The 23,069-nt window shown below is 42.5% G+C and overlaps 1 protein-coding gene across 5 annotated transcripts in view; it reads left to right on the forward strand.

Annotated features, from left to right (window-relative positions):
* Foxj3 (forkhead box J3) overlaps nucleotides 1-17,797 on the forward strand; it is a 131,552-nt gene extending 113,755 nt beyond the window's left edge. For 4 of the 5 annotated variants that reach the window (XM_045149446.1, XM_004670481.3, XM_045149447.1 and 1 more), the window contains 7 exons: nucleotides 202-330; nucleotides 5,201-5,375; nucleotides 6,988-7,401; nucleotides 10,189-10,290; nucleotides 10,777-10,968; nucleotides 12,536-12,643; nucleotides 14,922-17,797. In XM_045149446.1, the coding sequence (XP_045005381.1) occupies nucleotides 202-330; nucleotides 5,201-5,375; nucleotides 6,988-7,401; nucleotides 10,189-10,290; nucleotides 10,777-10,968; nucleotides 12,536-12,643; nucleotides 14,922-15,037 (1,236 nt within the window). In that variant the 3' untranslated portion in view covers nucleotides 15,038-17,797. The remainder of the gene's footprint in view (nucleotides 1-201; nucleotides 331-5,200; nucleotides 5,376-6,987; nucleotides 7,402-10,188; nucleotides 10,291-10,776; nucleotides 10,969-12,535; nucleotides 12,644-14,921) is intronic. The other variant, XM_045149448.1, reaches the window with a different exon arrangement.
* The last annotated feature ends 5,272 nt before the right edge of the window (nucleotides 17,798-23,069 follow it).

The following is a 23,069-nucleotide window of genomic DNA, read 5'->3' on the forward strand; positions in this document are numbered from 1 at the left end:
CCCTGCACTCTGTGTGTGTGTGTAACATTAAAAATCTATTATCTGATCTCATTAAATATTTCTTAACTATATCTGGTAAAGTTAATCTGTCTACTTCTAGACAGGTAATATGTTTTCATTTGGGAACAGTGAGAAAATTATTTCATTGCATATTTATTGTAGTAACTACTTACTCAGGTATTGCTTTTCTTTTCATCCTAGGTAACCTTGTACAACACTGATCAAGATGGTAGTGATAGCCCACGCAGTAGCCTTAACAACAGTCTTTCAGACCAGAGTTTGGCATCTGTCAATTTGAACAGTGTTGGGAGTGTGCATAGTTACACACCAGTAAGTGTTGGTGAAGTTAGTTTCTTTGTTGGGTATTTATTTAGTGCAAAATCTCAATCAAGCATACTTGAAATGCCAATAAAAAATGGAAGATGTATATTTCTTGCTAATCATGTCATGAATTTAGTAAGTGAAGTAGATTTCTACCTTGATAGTATTTTAATTTGGCACTTAATATTTTACCGAGTTAGTATATATTCTGATGATTTATGTGTTCTGTCTCCAATTAAAAAACATTTAGAGTAAGAAGAGAGTCATGTTGATGATATTCTATAGTATTTGAGGAAAAAAACTTAAAAAACAGAAAGGTAGAGGTAGTGTTCTGGAAAGCAAAGTGTGCTGTAAAAGGACCGGGGTGTAAATGTTCCTGCTCCTGTCTCATTTGATAGCTACTATAAGAACATTCGATATTTCTTTTCAAACCATCCAGCTCTGGCCCAAACAGTTGGCTAGAGTACACTACACTGTTCATTGGTTTGAAGTTTGATCTCACCAGGTTACTCTCCAGTCTAGGATGAGTGATAGAGAAAAACTCATATAGCACAAAGATGCAAAGGAAGGAACCTGAGGTTAAAAAAACAAACAAAAAAAAAAAAGAGAGAATTCACAATGAATAAAGGAACAACAAAGTTGACTGTGGAACTGCTATTAGTGCTCTGGAGAGAACTCCTCAGAAAGAAAAAACAGAATAAATGTTACATAAAAGAGGACTGAGTTACATAAAATGTTACATAAAAGAACAATAAGTTAGGCATGGTGGAAGCTGAGACAATGCCAGGCCAGCCTGGGCTATATAACACCTTTTGGAATAGGGAGGAGAAGATCAGTGACAAAAGACTGAGAAGTAGAGGACTCCCTGCTAAAGAAACCAGAGAAAACCAGGAGCAGTGTTGAGAAGAAATAGAGATTTTAAAAGCTACTGATTTCTAGGGTAAAAGTTGAGGGAAAAGCCTAGTTTTTATTTTTAAGGTTTTATTTTTATTTATTTATTAGAGAGTAAGTGAATGAGTGAGAATGGGTGCTCCAGGGCGTCTAGTCACTGCAAACGAACCCCAGACACATGTGCCACCATGTGCATCTGGCTTACGTGGGACCTGGAGAATCAAACCATAGGCTTCTCAGGCATGTGCCTTAACTGCTAGGCCATCTCTTTAGCCCGAAAAGCCTGTTTTTAGACACATTATTATAAAATTAAAATTTCAAAAGTGATCACCCTTATAAATATTTGGCATAAGAAAGAAGTTAAGCATAAAGAAAAACAAATCAGACTTCTCTTCAGCAAACTAAATGTCTGAAGATAATTTGGAGAACAGATGTTAAGTCCAGCCAAAATTTCAGATTAAAAGGCAAGAGAAACATTTTTTCACTTGAGTATAGTGGTCCATACCTAAATAATCCCAGCACTTAGGAGGCTCAAGTAGAAGGATTGCAAGTTTCAGAGCAGCCTGGACTACATAGCAGGGCCCTGTCTTTAAAATAAACAAACTCACAAAGAAAAGGCTGGAAAAATGGAAAAAAATATTCTCTAATACATGTTCTACCCCCTGTATACGTGTCCCTACTAAGAGAAATTTATCATCCCTTAATTGGGGATTGATTTTAGACCCTCACCATGGGTACAAATATCAAAAGTGTAATCAGGTCTCTCATATAAAATGGTGTAGTAATATCTAACTTGGTAGAATATAAGTACCGAATTAAAATGCTATGATGCAATGAATGTGCAAACACATGTTTAGTAGTTAAAATGGTAAAGCATAATAGCCTATGCACATTTCACATACTTTATTTCATCTTTAGATTACTTACAGTACCTAATACAATGTAGATATTACATAATAGTTATACTCTGTTTAGAACAATGACAAGGGGAAAAAGGTTGTTTATGTTCAATGCAAGTAATTTTTTTCTCAAAATATTTTGTTTTTGTGGCTGGACATGGAACCCATAGATACAGAGCTCCAACTTGTACTGAGTTGATCAAGAGGTGGATTAGTGACCTAGTAATGATGAAATTATTTTTAAAAGAATTGAGTATTAAAGCAAACTAAGCAAAGATTTGATTTTTAGAGCTGGACATGGTGGTGCATGCCTTTAATCCCAGCACTTGGAAGGCAGAGGTAGGAGGATAGCTGTGAGGGAAAAAAAAACAAAAGAAAAAGAATTGATTTTAAAATAAGTGTAAAACTCTTGACCAATAGAAATCAAATAGTGGGTTCATTATCATAAGATACAATAAATGTAAAAATTAAAGAACCATTTATTGGTGCCTAATGTGGCTCAGTTGATAGATGGCTCAGTTGATAGATGGCTCATTTAGCATGCAAGAAGCCTGGGTTTGATCCCCCAGCATCACAAACTGTGGGAGGAACTGTAATCCTGACCCTCAAGTGGAGGAGACAGGAGAATCAGAAGTTCAAGCTTAGTTACTGCTACAGTGAAGGAGAGTCCCTGTCTCTACAAAAGAAGTGTCTATTGAGTGAGGTGCCTGCTGTGGAAGTGGGTTAAATGCCTTCGAAAGTTAGGCAGTGTAAAGCACTATTCTCATTCAACAGGCTGTTAGTCAAATATTCTTTGAGCATCATTGTGGTGACCAGTGCTGCTTGGGCTTATGATTTACCCATAACATCCAAAGACAGTAAATAGTCCATATCAAATGAAACACTCTGATTATTTACAGAGACTATTTGACTTAAAAATATGAGTCTTTACACAGTGAAGGTTTGTATACATAATAGGATGTATAAGCCAGATCAGAATGGTGTCAGGTTTGTGCATCTCCAATGATAGTTCCAAACCAGATCTATGAGGCATACTACATGAATAATGGTCACTCTGTAGAGGAGGAATGGATTTTGTATCTCAGCCAAGCAGCTTTATGACATGTATTTATACCCATTCTGTGTAAGGCTGATCAAGTGTTAGGGTGCTTGCCTAGCATATATGCAGGGTCTTAGGTTCGACTCTCTGCACCATACCAAAAAAACCAGAATAGGTTAGTGAGATGTCTTAGTGGGTAAGGTGCTTGCCTGAAAAACCTAAGGACCTAGGTTTGACTCCACAGAACCCATGTAAGCCAGATACACAAGATACACAAGGTGATGCATGCATCTGGAGTTAGATTTCAATGGCTAGAGGCCCTAGTATGCCAATTCTCTCTTTGATAATTTTTTTTTTTTAAGCCAGGCATAGTAGTACATGCCTTTAATCCCGGCGCTAAGGAGGCAGAGGCATGAGGATCACCATGAGTTCAAGGCCACCCTGAGACTACATAGTGAATTCTGGGTCAGCTTGGGCTAGAGCAAGACTTTACTTCCTGTTTAAAAAAAAAAAAAGCCAGGTGTGATGGCACACACCCCTTAATCCAAGCATTTGGGAGGCAGAGATAGGAGGATTACTGTGAGTTTGAGGCCACCCTGAGGCTACATAGCAAATTCCTGGTCAGCCTGAACTAGAGTGAGACCCTACCTCAAAAAAAAAAAAAAAATTCATATGATTGTCTTCTGTTAATCTTATTTCAATTTTATTTTTCAGGCATTTGTGGTGCTTCTCTCCCCAGCACACAACTCAGGGCCCCTCTCTGTTCTCTTTCTTCAGGATTTCTTCTGGGTTTTCTTGTCAGGGGCCTTTTTTTTGTTTTGTTTTGGGGGTCAGGGTTTGGTTGGTACTGGTATTATACTCAGTGTCTTATACATTCTTGGCAAACACTCATATCATCAAACTACAAACCCAGTCTTGCTTTTTTTTTTTTTTTTGTTTTGTTTTTTGAGGTAGGGTTTCACTCTAGTTCAGGCTGACCTGGAATTCACTATGTAGTCTCAGGGTGGCCCCAAACTCATGGGGATCCTCCTACCTCTGCCTCCTGAATGTTGGGATTAAAGGCATGAGCCACCATGCCTGGCCTCTCTCTCTCTCTCTCTCTCTCTTTTTTTTTTTTTTTGTTTATTATTATTTATTTATTTGAGAGCAACAGAGAGAAGGAGAGAGAGAGAGAGAGAGAATGGGCATGCCACAGCTTCCAGCCACTGTAAATGAACTCCAGATACATGTGCCCCCTTGTGCATTTGGCTAACGTGGGTCCTGGGGAATCGAGCCTTGAACCGGGGTCCTTAGGCTTCACAGGCAAGCGATTAACCACTAAGCCATCTCTCCAGCCCCTCTTTTTTTTTTTTTTTTTTTTAATTTTGGTTTTTTGAGGTAGGGTCTCATTCTAGTTTAGGCTGATCTGGAGTTCACTCTGTGGTCTCAGGGTAGCCTTGAACTCACGACAATCCTCCTACCTCTGCCTTCCAAGTGCTGAGATTAAAGGCATGTGCCACCACGCCCAGCTCACTCTCATTTTTTACCTCTTGATTTCTCATTTCTCCTTAGCTTCCTTCCCTTCCTCCCTCTTTCCCTTCTAGAAATGAAGAGGGCTGCTTTGAGTGGTGTCATACATCTGCTGATACACATACAGTACCTGGACTTAACATGCTTTATTAGTTGAATAGTTGAAAGAAGTGCTAGTAGCTGTTTAAAGAGTTCAGTTGGAGATGAAATTTTGTAGAAATAAGATGAAGACTGTGGAATCTGGGAAAAAAAAAATCTGACCCTGAGTCATTAATTGTATAATCTTCACTAGTCATTTAGTTTCTTCAAAGCGTTTCCCCCTCTTTTGTGAGTGGGAGGGTTAGGTCAGATTGTGTGGGTCTTGAAAATTCGTGTTAATGATTTTTCTCTATATACACGTAAAAGGGTACCTGACTAGGAGATGGGAAAGCCAAAGAGGTCATCATTACTCTTGGTTTCCCATGTTGGCACTAATGCCTTTTGTTATTTAATAAACCAGTTGCAGCATAGAGCCACTGAATTTGTTGTTTTCTTTTGTTAGGTGACAAACCACCCAGAACCAGTCTCTCAATCATTAACACCCCAGCAGCAGCCACAGTACAACCTTCCAGAACGAGACAAGCAACTACTTTTCACAGAATACAATTTTGAAGATCTTAGTGCCTCATTTCGGAGCCTTTATAAGTCGGTTTTTGAGCAGTCACTTAGTCAACAAGGTGAGTTCTTTTTAAAAAATGTGTAACATAAACATGTATTATTTTAATTGCACACAGCAGCTGTTACACTTTTTTAATTTTAGAACACTTTATGATTAGGTTTGGATGGTTATATTTTACTCCTTGTACGTTATCCATTATGTGCTATGTGTATATTTATGTCATAGCACAGGAATGGCAGATTAATTTCATCTTGCATGCCTACTTTACTTGATTACTAGGGCATACTAGAGCACTGTTGAGACTTATGACTCTGCATCTGTGCCATGTGGGAAAGGACTGCCAGGATTAATTAGTGATGTTTGGCATGTGAAGTTTTGGAGTGGTGCATGATGCACTACGAGAGATGCTGAGCCTTGCTTTTGTGCTGGCTGTTAGTAACAGTGCGTTAGCTCTGGAATATAATAGCACCACACTTGTGAATTTTCGATAGAGTACTTACAAATGAACATACTGGCTAGAGGTAAGATGTGGGTTATTATTTTATACAACATACTTAAATCAGATTTTAATAAAAAATAATTTTAATTGAAATTTAGTATTATATCAGTCAAATGCTAGATTGTTGCTGTAGTGTGTTCTGGTTAGCAGCTAGTTTAATTTTAGTTAGTCATGATGGGATCAGCATGTCACATTGTCTTTTCCCCATAGAATACTAGTCAGAAATTGTTGAGAACTCTCCACTGAAAATTAATTGTCAAGCTTAATATCCCATATTTTATTCCTTTTTTATAACAAAGTTACTGAGACTGGCTAATATATAAGTAAAAGAAATTTATCACAGTTCTGGAGGCTGTAAAATACCAGTGTTAAAGTGCTGGTGGATTTGGTGTTTGTCGTAGATGACACCTAGCTATGTTCTCAAATGCTGCCAAACATCATTGTCCTCAGCATGGCAGAAGAGAAAGGACAGAATGGAACTAGCTGCTACCTTTGAGATTTGTATAAGGGTACTAATCTAACCACCCTTCCTCCAAACTCTTTATATATATATTTTTTGTTACCTTAGAATTTAAATTCAGACATAGAATTTTTTTTTTTGCGGGGGAGGGGTCACTTACTTAAATGCTAGCATTTTAACTCCAAAGTTTACCTGTTTGTAGGAGTGAACAAATATACAAAATCCCTGTTGTAAAACTTACATGTTAATGTTTGTCATTGTGTGGTAAGTGTAGTGGCACCTGTCTGGTATCCCAGCTACTTGGGAAGTTGAGGCAGGAGAATTGTGAATTTTAGGCCAGATTGCATATCTAAAAATACATAAAATTTGAGATTGAAAATATTAATGTAAATCATTGATAGTTTTCTCATAAAATCCTAGGATCTTATTGGGAATAGATGAAATCAGTGCTTCTCTGGCACCAGGATTTTTTTTTTTTTAAGCTAAATAGACAAGGAATGAAGTTTTTGAAACCTTTGTATGCTTCTGCTTTTGGTACTCCTGTTGTTGAACATGGTGTCTCTTAATCTTCTCAGCTACTACAGCCCAGTGTGTGATTCCATAAACACCTGTGAAACTGAACCAGTGTTGCACTGTCATTTCATAAATGTCTGTCGTGAAACAAAATTGAGATCTGACTGTAAGTGATCGTGCTTTCTCTGACTGTTCTAGGTTTGATGAACATCCCTTCTGAGTCTTCCCAGCAGCCCCACACTGCGTGTTCCTATCAGCACTCTCCTAGCAGTACAGTCAGCTCTCATCCACACAGCAACCAAAGCAGCCTAACCAATAGTCACAGCGGCCTCAGTGCCCCAGGCAGTAATTCGGTTGCACAGGTCTCGCTGTCCCACCCTCAGATGCATACACAGCCGTCTCCACATACACCCCATCGACCCCATGGTTTACCACAGCATCCGCAACGTCCCCAGCACCCAGCCCCACACCCACAGCAACACAGCCAGCTGCCGCCTCCTCACCCTCAACACCCCTCTCCACATCAGCACATACAGCACCATCCGAACCATCAGACGTTAGCACATCAACCACCCCCACCTCCTCCCCCACAACAGGTATCCTGTAATTCTGGTAAGTTTGTGTCTCCTGTTTGTGTGAACTGTGATTAAGATCTCTCCCTTGTTATTTGGGCCTTTTCACCTATCTCCTTTTGCCTTTCCTTCAGATAATCTAATAACTCATTTAACCTGTCTATAGGTTAACCTGGAGATATTCTTGATTAAAAGCTAGGGCATCATGCACAAACACAGCATCCCTTGTAGGTTTTAGTCAGAACTGTTGGTGGTTCTGCTTCCAGTGAGTTTGAAAGGGAGAGTGGGACTCTCAGGCTGTCTGTAGTCTTGTGATACAGTGAGTGTAAAAGAGCAAAGATTTATGCCGTGAATAAATTCCTCATTGTAGTGCTATGACTTTAAGCAAATTAACTTCTCTGCGCCCGCCCCCCCACCCCACCCCACCACCTTTCTTTTTTATTTTTAGGCTAGGAAAGACAGTTGCCCAGTATGTACCCTACACTGGTCTCTAACATGTGGTATTCTTGCCTCAGCCCTCCTAGTGCATGGATTATAGGTGTTTACCATGACACTCTCCTGAACCTGCTTTATTTCTTTTATCCTTCTTATTATCTTGTCAATAAAAAAAGGAGCCAAAATGTCCCAGTTGTAGTGTTGCTTTGAGGATCTTACTGGGAGTATAAATATGAAATCCTTAAACCAATTTTTTTTTTTTTTTTTTGAGGTAGGGTCTCACTCTAGCCTAGGCTGAACTGGAACTCATTCTATAGTTCCAGGCTGGTCTTTAGAACTCAAAGTAATTTCCTATCTTTGTCTCCCAAGTGCTGGGATTAAAGGCGTGTGCCACCACACATTTTTTTTTAAATAAAGTAAAATTTAAAAATTTTTTGTTTATTTTTATTTATTTGAGAGCAACAGAGAGAGGAGGAGGCAGATAGAGCGTGAGAGAGAATAGGCGCACCAGGGCCTTCATCCACTGCAAACGAACTCCAGATGCATGCACCTCCTTGTGCATCGGGCTAAAGTGGGTCCTGGGGAATCAAGCCTTGAACCAGGGTCCTTAGGCTTCACAGGCAAGCGCTTAACCGCTAAGCCATCTCTCCAGCCCCACACATATCTATCTTTATTTTTTGAGAGAGAAAGAGGCAGACAGAAAGAGAGTGAGTATGGGCACTGCAAGGCATCCTGCCAGTGTAAACACATTCCAGATGCATGTGCCACTTTGTAGATCTGGTTTTATGAGGGTACTGAGGGATTCTTGCTTATTCCCCCTGTACTATTCCTGCAGAGTATCTCATACAGATCTATAGATTACAAAGGGGAAAAGTTCTGTTTTAAAAGAAATCTATGGCAGTTAAGACAGTGTTGATCATTGGAATTGCTTTACTGACATTCTCACAGCCCAGTAGTCTTTACACTGTAGGGCTCAATAAACTTGTTGTGGTCATAGACTGCAAGGTGAACAATCCATTGTTGCTCTGGAGAGTACAGTCCTTCCTCATCTAGCCTGGATGACCACTGACCATATCACCAATTAGATTCTTATTTTGGGGCACTCTACACACTAGATGGTTACTCCCCCCGCCCCCCAAGGGTCTTGCTCTAGTCTAGGCTAACCTGGAGCTCACTCTTTAGCCCCAGGCTGGCCCTGAACTCACAGTGATTCTCCTACCTCTGCTTCCCAAGTGCTGAAATTAAAGGCATGAGCCACTGTGCCCGGCCACAGTAATATAATTTTAATATAATAATTCTTATTTACCATTTTCAGAGTGACCATTGTTTTAGGCAGTTGGACTTTTGTCAAAGAAAAAAGTTTAGATAGTGCTTGCTATCTCTTATATTGTTACTTTTCTATAAAACTTAATTTTTTCTGGAACTATTTCCATACTTATAAAATGTAAAAAGAAAACAAGAGGACTGGAGGAGAATAAAATGAGATAGATATAAAAATGCATAGCACTGTACCTGTAACTTTAATATGTTTATGGTAAGTATTAATGTCACATCTCCCTCTCTGCCCCACCTGTTTCCATGAAGTTTTGGGGGACATTAAAATCTGAAACTAAAGCTGTCTTCATAGTGTTCTTCCTTACCAAAACAAAAAAGTTCTAATGCATATTTTAAAAAATTTGTCAGACAGGCTGGGCATGGTGGAGCGCGCCTTTAATCCCAGCACTCAGAAGGCAGAGGTAGGAGGATCGCTGTGAGTTTGAGGCCAGCCTGAGACTACATAGTGAATTCTAGGTCAGCCTGGGCTAGAGTGAGACTCTACCTCAAAACAACAACAACAAAAAATAAAATAATTCATCCCTGTGAATTATACATTGTACACTAGTAAGATAAGAATAAGATTTTCTCTAGTATGGAATAGGGGGACCAGAGAAGGGATAGAGGTTACTTGAGTGCCCATTTATATATTAGGCAGTCCAGATATGTTATCCTTCCAAATTAAGTATAAATTAACTGCATGTACTAAGTAGGAAAAATACAAATTGGAAGAGATGAAACATCATTTGCTTAAGATCACATTGCTGGGTTTTTCTAAGCTTCCAGTCTGAAGGGCAGAACATACAGTTAAGTCTCCGATTTGTCACTGGACCTTATTAACATAGCCCACCTGACTGGGTTCATTGTCTTTTATTTGTAAAATGGAGAGAAATGATAGTCTTCCTATTGTGTCACATAGGATATTCATCTGACACCTGATATAATGAGGACAAGCCCCTTTCCAAGACTGGACAGGGATTAGCCAGTGTCAGAAGGAAGGCCCCTTCATGTCTTCCTTTAATGCCCTTCAGTCTTTCCATTATCCACAAATTTTATTATTGTCCACATTACCTTACAGGTGTTTCAAATGACTGGTATGCAACACTTGACATGCTAAAGGAAAGCTGTCGAATTGCCAGTAGTGTTAATTGGTCTGATGTAGACCTTTCCCAGTTCCAAGGCAAGTATTGGTCCCTTTCACATGTAGCCAAATGCACATAATTCTGTTCTCTCTGGAAGATAACTAAGGCCGTGTGTGTGTGTGTGTGTGTGTGTGTGTGTGTGTGTGTGTGTGTGTGTAGAATAATTCTTGTAATCTCAGCTTTTGGGAAGCTGAAAGAGACAGGAAGATTGCTGAGTTTAAGGCCAGCAAGTACCTCACCAGTCATGGAGATACAGAGAGGGAGGAGAGAATAAACATCTTATATAAAGGGGCATCTCTGCATTTGGAGTGTTCTTAAAAAGAACAGTTTGTAATAAGATTATTTTGATCAGTTGTACATGAGAGTTCTGAAGAAGGTAGGGCATATTGTAAAGATGAGGTTTGTGTTGTCTTCATTACAAGTCACTGTCATGATCTGATGCCCAGGAACAACTGTGTTTGGTATTTTCCTTACAGTGCTTGCAGGACTGTGCTAACAAACCGTTTCGCATGTTACCCTTGTAGGTCTGATGGAGAGTATGAGACAGGCAGATCTCAAGAACTGGTCTTTAGATCAGGTTCAGTTTGCCGACCTCTGTTCTTCTCTCAATCAGTTCTTTACACAAACTGGCCTTATCCACTCCCAGAGTAATGTTCAGCAGAATGTTTGTCATGGTGCCATGCATCCAGCAAAACCTTCCCAACACATTGGAACAGGTATGAGCTTCTATATCGTCTTGATTTTCTCTTTCACAATGATCTGAAATTCACTAGTTGTCTTAGATAGCTTGCTGTGCTAATTGTGATGGTGATCTGACTACTACTTTACTGTAAGAAATGATAATGTGGGGCATTCATTTATATGGAAAGTATATCAGAAAAATTGAAGCAGGGTTTATTTCTGCCATTAACATTAACATTATTTTGTTGTTAAGAGCATAGTTATGAAGTTATAAAAGTTTAAATTTGTATAGATTTGCAGTGAAATTTGAAATGGTATGTCTTCTAAGGATTTTAAAATTCCAGTTTACTTGGAAGAGTGTACATTTTTTAAGTTTTCATTGTTAGCAGACTCTATAAATAAGAACATGGGAAACTGAGAAGCAGGAGAGTTTCTATGTGAAAATAAATACTAGGAATGTGACAGCATTTCACCTTGTTAACTGTAAGGCCATGGGTAGGGTCAGAAATCATGGATTCTGCCTCACTTCCTCTCTGGTCCTGTTTTTGCATGAATAGGGATTGTACTGGGTCACCTGTGTGTCCATCTCAAGCTTGGGCACAGATCTGGGTTTCCTAAGAGAGGTGAAAAGTTTTGAGCAACCAAATCCAGTGTGCCTTACCTTCATAATAGGGATAAGACTCCCTCCCCCCCTTTTTTTTGTAGAGAAAATGGTTATTGCCTTTTAGTTTCATTTACAACATTGGTAGAATTCAATTGCAATTTATATGAAACACTAGGGCTCCTTAGGGAAGTAGCCTTTCCAAAATTCCAGATGTTCCTGCCAATATGAAACCAGTTTTATGGTCCTCTGAGTTGATGGGGAGGAAGTCATGTTGTTTGTTTCCCTCAGTAGTTTGCATTATGATACCATGTACTTGACATTTTGAGACTGTTTCACTTGATAGCTTGTGTCAGTGAAAATACATTAAGAATTTCCTGAAATACCATATGAATAAGATCTATGTTTCTCATCTTTGTACTCTGAAGTACATATTTTAAATCACCTTTTTTTGGGCTACCTCTCTTACCTTGTGCACAACTTGGTTACTTTATGCTTTCCAGTCACTTTGTTGACAGGACATGCATGTTTAGTAAGAAAGAACCCAGGACAATAGAGAAGTAGGCACTAGTAGAGCTTATGATTCTATTCCTTGCCCTGTCAAAGTTATGCTTCTGTGCTTTTTGCCTCATCTGTAGAATGAGGGCCATAATTCCTGTCTTGTCCTCTGTGTAGGCAACTGGGAGGGTCAGATGAAGTCACGGATATGGAAACACTTTTGAGCTATCATGAGGTTACAACAACAAACAAACTTGTCCATGAGCTTAGAGTTTAGTGGTAATGCCAGTGTGCTCAGCACCTGGCATGGTGCCCTTTTCGAAAGGCCAGCTCCACTTCCTGGCAGTTTTAGCATCTGAAATGAGGAATTTTTTACTTTTTTCCCTCTCTTCACCCTCCCTGCTTAACTTATTTTGAGTAACCATTCCATTAGATTTTAGCTCTTGGTTTGTTTTATTTATGGTAACATGTTTTCCTCTTTTCTGTTTTTTTAATTGGGTTAGGAAATTTGTATATAGACTCTAGGCAAAATCTCCCTCCATCAGTGATGCCACCCCCTGGTTATCCTCACATCCCACAGGCACTCAGCACTCCGGGAACAACGATGGCAGGTACTGTGTGTGTGTGTGTGTGTGTGTGTGTGTGTACACATGGGCTCCCCCAGACTACTTTGGGAAGATACGTATTTTTAGGGGGCTGGGGTGCAGTGTTTTCAACAATATTGGACTTTGGCAGGATTTAGGAGTCTGCTTTGATGAGCTCTTCTATGCATTGTCCTCTTTTTTTTTTTTTTTAACCTCTTATAGTTTCTTGGGAGGTTCCTTACAGAGGTTAGTTTGTTTTTTTTAATTTTCTTATTAATGTATCTATTTGATAAATAGATAAGATAGATAGGTAAGAGGGAGGAAGGTAGAGGGGGGTGGGCACATCAGGGCCTCTAGCCACTGCAAATAAACACCAAACTCATGCACCACCTTGTGCATCTGGCTGTATGTGTGTACTGGGGAATGGTACCTGGGTTCTTAGGCTGTGCAGGCAAGTGCCTTAACCTTTGAATCATCCCTCCAGCCCATAGAGGAGTTAAGTTTCAGAGTTAGTAGTTCATAAACTTTGTCTTTCTAGTTTCCTGAAAGGACCATAAATTGCACAGAGCTACAAGACTATGACACATTGGTAGAATTGGAAGGGGTCTTAAGGGTCACTTTGAAGAAATGAGGGTTCAGGAGAGAACCTGCCCCAGCCATCCAGCTAAATGAATAAGCAAGACTTAGTTTCTGGTATCTGGATTCATTCTGTTTCTCTTATAGCCCAACATCCTTTACTTAGGCTGTGTGAGAAAAAAAAAAAAAGGTAATGTGGGGCAGTGAGAATATGTAAAACCCTGAGAGAATGCTGTTGCAGACATTGGAGCAGTATCTGCACTAAGTAGCATGTCCTTTGATGAAGGAGAAGATGGACTGTTTGTTGTAACCATTCACAAGTAATTCATGGGTGCATGATAAGGTAGCTAAGGCTCTGGAGCAGATTACAGCCTCCTCCTCAGCTTTCCTACTAATGTAAGGAGCCCAAGAAGGCTACCCAACTCCTCGGGCTGTTAGGATTAAGTAAGGCTGTGTGGGGAAAGTGGAGCTATGTAAATTAATGCCTGACACACAATGAGGAATTTGTGTTTTTATTAAATAAAGACATGGACATTTCAACTAAACTGTGATATCCTGAAAACCTTCCATTTTATAAGGTTGTGTGTTAAAGGACTTACAGGAAAATAATTAGTTGGACAACTTGAAATTTTATAATCAAAATACAAAAGCAACAAAAATTACAGAACATTTAAAGGGATATATTTAAGTTCTAAAAAATAGTTTTATAAAAAGCCAATCTCGGGGCTGGAGAGATGGCTTAGCGTTTAAGCGCTTGCCTATGAAGGCTAAAGACTCCGGTTCGAGGCTCCTCGATTCCCCAGGACCCACATTAGCCAGATGCACAAGGGGGTGCACACGTCTGAAGTTCGTTTCCAGTGGCTGGAAGCCCTGGTACACCCGTTCTCTCTCTATCTATCTGCCTCTTTCTCTCTGTCACTCTCAAGTAAATAAATTTTTAAAAAAGAACCAGAAAAATATTTTTAAAAAATGCCAATCTCTGCTTTCTTAAGTAGGTAAAAGTGGTTTAGAATGCATCTGCCAAGACATGGAAGTAGTGTCAGAGTGCACTGTGACTGGGTAACACACAGAGCTTACTGTATTGATGATCCCTGTGTTCTCTTGCTCTGTTTTGGTCGCCCAAAGATTAAGTTGGTGAGGAAAATTCATTTTGGCCTCGTCTGACTTCAGTGGTGCACTGACATCATTCTCCTGCTTACCATTCTTAGACAAGCAACTTCAGGTCACTGAAACATGTCAGAGCAGAGCAGATTGTAAGGAAATGGTCATGTCAGCATTTTTCTCATTCCTTCTTTGCTGTAGGTTGGTGTAATAGAAAGAGCATGAGTGTTGGAGACAGGTGAACTGAGTTCAGATCTTATCTTGGCCCTCTGGTATTTCTATGACTTTGAGAGAGAGAGAGAGAGAGAGAGACAAGGTGTGTGTGTTACATATAGCCCAGACTGGCCTTGAGTTCACAATCCTTCTGCCTCAGCCTCCTAAATACCTGGGGTTCGGCTTCCACATGTGTTGTTTGCCACTGTCCCCAGAATTTTCTTCAAGCTTATAGACCCTAACCCCCCTCACCTATAAAATGAAGCTCATAAGACCCGCTTTACTGAAGGCATGTAGGTGGATTCAGGAGACCATGTCATATGTATTGGAACATAGGACATGCTCAACAAGGAGTAGTCCATTTCTTCTTTCTTCTCTACTCTGGTCATAACTGACATTGCCTTCTTCTTTGCAGGCCATCACGGAGCCATGAACCAGCAGCACATGATGCCTTCCCAAGCCTTCCAGATGCGTCGCTCCCTGCCTCCAGATGACATCCAGGATGATTTTGATTGGGATTCAATTGTGTAGGGCTTGTTTCTGCCAGGCAGCAGACTCCACATCACCTTTCTGTGCAGTGAAGGGAAAGGTTCAAGAGAATCCAGTTGAGAAAACAAAGTTGCTTTACCAATGTTACCGAAATTTCTTTTGAAGACAATCAAAAAGATTTTGGCTGGATAACTTACTGCTTTTATCTGACCCAAACAAAACTACATGTTTGTCTCCCTGCCAACTGCCCTGTGTAACTCCTAACTGTTGTGTGATTTGGACAGCTTTTTGCATATTTGTGTCAGTTTGATGTTAACCACAAGTGCCAGACTGATTTTTTCAGACAGAGCCTATTTTGCTGCAAGCAGTTTATAGATACATATGTGTAAATACATGTACAAACATTACTGAAAGGCTTCAGTGTTTTCTAATTGGATTATCATGTCTTGAAAAGAAAGTTATTGTCAGTTTTTATTCCTTGTTAGGCTGTTTTCTGCAGGATGCTTTTAAATGATGTAGGGAACTGAAAGAAAGGAAATATTTCCAAAACCCAGGTTTCCCGAATTGTACAACTTCTTCAGAATATGGGTAATAATTGATTTTACCCAGTAAGTCAAGGAGCCCAGAGTTTGATACTCTTCACCAATCCAGAGGGGCATGTTATTCCTGAGTGGCATAAAGAACTGACCAAATTTGTTTGCATGCTTGGGGCCTTACAGAATACATGTCATACCTTGTCTGTGTCTGTTTCCTAAATCTGCATTATGACAGCTCTGAAGTTTGTTTGATGAGAATCTGGGTATTGCTTGGGTCTTTAAACAAATCAATGTCTCCATATCTGCTTATGTATTTATTCAAAAGTGTTATTTTAATATTTATTGCCATCTTCTGTGAATGCTTAGCCCCTATTGGTTTTACTAAGGAGAAATGTAGTATCTGAAAGCACAGTTACTTTTCTTGATAAAAGTTTACAGACAAGACAATCAGAGGGACATTGTGTCATTCTCTTTATCATTTTACCAGGTGAGTATATTTCTCTATCTCAGCCTTCCTGCTGATTAAGACTTCACAGCTAGGATTGTTCTGGAATTTGAATCAGAGTCCATTTGGGCAACAGAACATCAAGGAAGGGCTTATACAGTAGATTCCTCTCTGTTTAGATAGCACTGAAAAGAGAGTAGAATTACATGCAGATTCTACCTGCCTCAGTCTTCAGTGCAGCTGTTAAGTGGCCTGCTATTCCTGGTGTCTTGTATGTCTGTGTATGCATTGTATTTGGTTGCTTATTTTGAAATGAAGACCACCTCCTGGTGATTATTAGTTGTTGTGTTTTGTGTCTTATCATAGTTATTTTGCATAGGTTGATTAATTTTATAATAAAAATAAAACCAGATTCCCCCTCCAAATGAATATATTTTAGACTGACTTTACAAAGAAAAACATCTACCAGTTTAAATGGGAAACTAGAGTCCATCAAATCAAGGAGAAATACTGCTCACCTGCTGTTTGTTAGCCGTTATGGTCATACCAGTTCAGTGATTTTGTGCTTGAGTAATCTCTGCTTGAATTCAACAAGCATCTTTGTTTCTATGTACATCTGTGCAAGCGTGCATGTGTATGTGTGTGTGAATGTGTGCACATGTGTTTTAATGTAGTGTTGCCTTCATTGAGTCGCTGGGAAACTGGGGAGGTTGGGGTGAAAAGGAAAGCTTTATGTTTCTCTGTTTGGACACTACTTGGTTAAAAAGAAAGCTCAGTTCCAGCCCCTTGGGTCAGTAAGAATTGGGGATTCTGACAAGGCAGCCAGCCAACAGGCCTCCTGTAGAAGGATCAAGGCAAGATGAGATAGCAGCCTGCAGAGCAAAAGCTTGAAAAGGTGATGGTTTTCAGTAGTCTACCCAACTGTTTTCTAGACTCCAAAATAGCTGTTTCTAAGCTATCTGAATTGCTTACGTAGCAATGTGCACTTTAAATAGTTTAGGCATTGGAATAATGGGAGTGTCTAGTAACAGAATGGTTTGGGTAGAACCACTGTGATTTTTTACAAATTGTGTGATGCTAATTTCCCATTGGGCAGTCATTGACTGATTTGCAGTGATTAGTATTTTTATGAGTATTTAAGGCGACCAAGAATGACCCTGGAGGCAGAGTCTCCACTGAGACTCACCACTCTCCTGTGATCCTTGTTGCCCAGGTTGCCTGGGACTGGCCTCTGTGGTCCCTGGAAGGTCCAGAGTCCCTCTAGTGGCCATTTCAGTTGGTAGCTGCTGGTACACAGCAAGTTTGTTTTGGGATTAAATTGACTAGAGACTAGGGGTAAAGATTAACAAATGTATGTAAACAAATGGGGGCACTCTGTCCCAGAGAATAATCTGACTGGCATTTGTGGCAGTTTTTGAAATGTAAATGTATCCCTGTGTGTTCCTGTAAATATTAAATACGTGTCTCTCAAATGTCCTTTGAAGTGGGAGGGAATCAATTGGGATGATTTCGAATAGAGTATTTTGATATTGTTCATGCAGAGGGTGATGTGTACATATCTATACTGTATATATGTGATGAAGATGCATTGGCTTTTTGTGCAGATACACCTGCTCTCTGTACTGCTGTTGGACAGTCAGTGTTTTAATGTTTCTACAGTTTTGCTATTGCACGATTTCATATTCTGCCAATGATGAGTGGCGCCCATTCTTTGTAACCGTTTAGTGCTGTAAAGAAATATTCCAAGTGTCAATAGGATTGTTGCTGCCAGAACTGATATGCATGGATGGCACTTAAAATAAATATATTATGTTAACTGTATTTACAGTCCTTGATGGTCTGTCTTTTGCTGCAGTTGAGCAAGCTGGTTGGGAGCTAGTCCAGCTGTGGAGAGCTAGGGCCCCAGGACCCCGTGGGAGGGTTGAGATTCTCTCCCACACATTACTGCCTTAGAATAATGCTTACTGCTCCTCCATCAGTTCTAAGAACTTGAGGTTATTTAATCTCTGCACCTCCTTTGCTGAGTTACAAAGTGTCTATGAAATAAGGCTAATGCCCACGTCAATGAGTTGAGATGGAATTACATTACTCAGTAATATTTAATGCATCCAGAACAGTACCTGGAGCTTAAACTTAGTGGTGTTCAGCATGTGCCAGGAGCTCTGCACTTATCTAGATTCTTTAGTTAAAAGAGACAGGACTAAGATTTGCTTCCAAGTAACCTGTTCTTCTGCAGTATCCTCTGTATTTTCCAAGGGAACTTCATCCCCCCCCCCCACACACACACCCTGCTTCCAGCAGAGCCTTTCCAAAGAGCTTTCCAAAAGGTTGAAAGTAAGCTGAGACAAGCCCTTCATTGGGAAACTTGGATGTGAGGAAGCCACAGTTCCTGCCTTTGGGGTTGGGGCAAGTGCCTTGAAAGTGTTCCTAGCAAGATGTGGTTAGTGGTCTGTTCATACCAAGAACTGGGCAGTGACTTAGAAAACCCTGGGGTGACTGTGTACATTTACAAAGGGCCCAGGGCCAGCAGAGAAGGCATTTTCATTGGCACTACTGCTCTGAACTCAGGTTGGAGCTGGGTTCGTGTGGGCATTGAGGGCTGAGGTGGAAGGATGCCTGACTGCTAGTCACCAAACACAGCTTCCCTGAGAGTGGTGGTGCCAGGCTCAGAGAGGCCCAGCAAACACAGGCGCACTGGGCAGGTGGAATTGCACATGGAATCTCATCTCACACCAGAAGCTGGAGGCTTCTGCCAGCCTCATGATTTACCTAAAACTTCTAATTTCATCACTACAACACTGAGGAACTGTAGTATATTACATTTATAGATGGAAAACAGGCTCAGAAAGGTGTACTGGCCACAGGTCTGGGAAGATAGTCTGGGTTTAACTCCAGAGTTCTTTTCCAACTCCACTGCTTTCCATCAAGAATCTCTCTAAAACGCCGGGCGTGGTGGCGCACGCCTTTAATCCCAGCACTCGGGAGGCAAAGGTGGGAGGATCGCTGTGAGTTCGAGGCCAGCCTGAAACTACACAGTGAGTTCCAGGTCAGCCTGGGCTAGAGTGAGACCCTACCTTGAAAAACCAAAAAATAAAAGTAAAAATAAGAATCTCTCTAAAGCCCTGAGTACTCACCATGTGGTGTGGTGTGGTGTATGTGTCCCTTGGAGGGCAAAGTAGGGCAGAACTGGGGTTCACTCCACTGCAGTAAGTTTTGGTCATTAGCAGTATTTCTGGATGTCTGTTAAGGTCACACATTATTTCATCTTGAGCTGAATTTCCTATCTCCTGATCACAGGAAGGAGTAAGCATGACCTGTCAGCTGCCTGTTTATTTCTCAAGGCTTCCATGTGACATGCAAAGGCTGCTCTTTTAGATGTAATTGTTACTAGTTGGGTAAAGCAGTCCTGGTTAAACCATGGGAACCCCAGCCCTCATAGAAGGGGTGCTACATGGGGCTGGAGAAATGCTTAGCGGTTAAGTCACTTGCTTGCAAAGCCTAAGGACCCTGGTTTGGTTCTCCAGGTCCCATGTAAGCCAGATAGTTGCACAAAGTGGCGCATGCATCTGGAGTTCATTTGCAGTGGCTGGAGGCCCTGGTATGTCCATTCTCTCTCTCCCTTTCTTGTCCCAAAAATAAATAAATAGAAGGGGTGCTTCCTGCCTATGCGCTGCCACAGGATTACCTTGAAAACTTCACATGGGCTTGAGCCTCACAAATCAGTATAATTACCACATTGTGTTGTTGACAGTAGACACATCATCTTATATAACCTGCTCCGTAACCTAACTAGGTGGTGGTGGTGTTGCTGCCCCATTACATAGGAAACAACTTTGGAGAAGGCATATTGGAGTCGCATCATGAACACAAAGCATACAAATTCAACTTTCTGTTCTTTTGCAAAAAAAGAGAGTGGAGAATTTAAAGTGTCTGATGGCTGTGTGCCTGTGAGTGTGGTGTGAAAGATTTGAATCTGAGAGCATTGTTGGCATCCACTTCTATGTGCCCCTGGGGCATCTCGCTCCACAAGTGTGAGGCTAGAGGCTGAAGGTACACTCATGGCACATTGCTCTTGGGTGCAAGCCAGCCGCCTCACCTGGCACAGACCGACCAAGACCTCAGAACACCAGCCATGTGGCTTATGAGATGCTTTTCTAAAACTAGTGTCTTCCTGCGGGATTCTCAAGAGATCTTGACACCCCCCCCCCATATGATACATGACCAGGTCAACACGTGTAAAGCACAGACTTGGCAACTGGCTTCATCAGAACCAGAATCCAACCCCAAGTCAGGGTGGCTGGCAGTTTTCAGCAGTGTTCCAAATCATGTGGACCCCAGGATGGATAGCCACTGTTTTACTCAATACCTGTTACTTGCTGCTAATTCTCCCAAGTGCTTGGTATAAATCATTCTTAAAACAACTTACTGTTGTTCCCAAATCCTCTTACAGATGAAATGTCTGAAGGCAGAATGAGGAGCTAGCTCATATGTGGTGTCATGTGGATATAAAGTGGCAGAGAGTGCAATAGGACTTCGCCACGTGTCAAATGCCTTGAAGCTCCTCACAGCGTGCTGTGCTGCCCTGTCCTGGTACAACACTCCCTCTGCTTCCAGAGGAGGAACAGAACAAAAAAGCAAAGGCTGCAGAGAGTGTCGGTGGCCACCAGGGGGCAGGACTGCCAGCTGCATGCCCTTCCTATCTGGAAGGGTTCCTCTTCCCCTCCCCTTCAGACTGTGCTGGCTGGGCTCCAGAGCTACCAGGGAGAGGGAGCCCACTAACTTTCAGGTTTTGTGTCTCCCTTTGGCCACGTGATAGGTCATCTGGCTAGAGAAGCCAAGGACCAGCTTGCAGCCCCAAGCACGTGGGTGGGACCACTCCACAGCTGCCTCCAGGGGCCCTTGTCCATCCATCAGATGCGCATTTGCCCCCCCATTCCAAAGGCTCAGGCGGGGGAAGTTGCCCCACCAGCCTAGATCTCTACTTTTCAGGGCCAGCCGATGAGCTGGCTGATCCCACAGGCACGGTTCAGGCAAGCCCCACACCTTACCCTCCCGGCTCCCGCCTTTGAACTCCAGTGGGCCTGGATGTCTCCACATACATGCCGCTCCCACAGCCATCACAAGCGTTATGATTATTGCCACCATTTGCTGGGTCCCTGCCCGGCACTTGACAGCCATTATCTGCCTCAGCACTCCCAGCCACCTTGTGAGGTCAGTGCCATTATCTGCCTTTTACTGCTGGGCATTGCCACTTGGCGAGGTGAACTGTTGGCCCAAAGGTCACTGCCAGTTCGAGGAGGAGAACCCAGATCTGCTCCCTGCAGCGACCTATCACCTCTTCCACAGCACTCCCCTGGAGCCCTCAACTTCCCTCACCCCAGCCCACCCTAACCTAGAGCTACTGATGTCACTCTGCCACTGGGTGAATGTCACCTCTTCATACTGTGTGTAGTCCCCAAGAGGCCAGAGGGTGACTTTCTGTTCCTCACAATGGCGATCAAGACATTGATCCCACACAGTCCCATGTCTGAGTGATGCTCAGATGGAGGCAGGAGCACCGGGACTACTTGGCTCTGTGAGACTGGGTGATACCTTATCCACGCTACTGTGCTGGTGAGCAGGCGCCAGAGCTGGGTGTGCGCTTGCATAACCTGGGCAGCTGTGGCTGGACTTGGGTGTCAGTGTGTCCTTCTAAGCAGTGGGTAGGAGACAAGGGACAGCTCTCAGAGGAGGTGGCCCAAAGGTCACTGCCAGTTCGAGGAGGAACTTCTCAGTATTTCCCTTCTCTTCCAAATGTGTGTCCTAGGAAGCAGAGTTGGGCCCTGCAAGTCCTATACAGTTTCCTTTTATTGCGTCCTTGGCTCAGGTCTGTTGCTGCTCCTCTCCCCCGTGGTATCACTGAGACCCATGGCCGATCTGTCTGAGCTCCTGTCCCTGCCTAGCCCCTACCCTGCCCCAGACTACACTGTCTCCCACCAGAATCCGGCTTCTTCCCACAGCCTATGGTCAGAATGCTTCCTGCTGACTCCAAGAGCCAACAAGGACCACAGGAAAAAGGTGGACTTCAGAGTCAGAGGGTTCTAGAATTCCTTGTGGACAAGACAATTGCCCTCCGTGACCTTCAGTTTCCTCAGTAAAGCATCTTACCTCAAAGCAGTGTCAAGAAGACAGATGGCGAACAGCAGCTGGACACTGCATGTACATGCAATAGGGGGCTTTCCAGTAACCTCCCCTCCCTCCTCGCTTCTCCTTCTCTCCCTCTCTCCCTTCCTCTTACCTGGCCAGGCTGGCAAGACCAGCCACCACCTCTGCCCTCCATGCCTCACCTCCTGTGCTGCTGGGGTGGGGTCCCCCCCCTCCTCCACACACAGCAGTAGCGGCCCACCCACTGTGCTGCGCTCTTGTGTTTCACTCACCTCTGCTATGGTCTGGGCAGCTCCCCGCTATCCTCAGGTTGGACAGATGCCCAAGCTGGTGTTTCAAGTCACCCTCTCTACACTACTCTGGTCTTGCTTGCTTCAGCTCAGGCCAGCCCTCTTCTGCCCTTAGGTTCGCATCTTCCCAGGTTGGGTCAAGGCCCGCTTAAGATGCCACTTCTGCTGGCAAGCATCCTACAGCTTGGCCCCAGTCTTGTCCTCCTCCCATGGCCCCCAGTATGTTCTCCCCAGGGCCCTAGAGGATCTGCCCTACCTCACTACAGAACTCCAGACAGATCCCCTGTGAGGGCAGGTGAGGGGCATTCTAGGTAGATCTTTCCTGCTGTCCCTGCAGCTGGGAGGCCGGCTCAGAGGTGCCTCCCAGTGGGGGAGGAAGAGGCAGTTGGGCCGAGTGGGAGCAGATGGTGAATGGGTGCCTGTGGCCTTATCCGAGCCAGCCACAGGGGGTGATTCTGCTGAGCAAACAAGCTCACACACACACACACACACACACACACACCCTCTCCACTCCCCAGCTGCCCCTGTAGCATCAAGGGAAAGTGTGACCCACCTGGAGCTTGGGGGAGGCAAGATTGGACTTGGGCTTAGGCCAGAGCCTCACATCTCCACCAGCCTTCTGCCTAACAGGGAGCACTCTTTCTGAGAGCCTTGGTGTT

This window comes from Jaculus jaculus, chromosome 5 (assembly GCF_020740685.1).
Source record: "Jaculus jaculus isolate mJacJac1 chromosome 5, mJacJac1.mat.Y.cur, whole genome shotgun sequence".
NCBI classification, from domain to species: Eukaryota; Metazoa; Chordata; class Mammalia; order Rodentia; family Dipodidae; genus Jaculus; species Jaculus jaculus.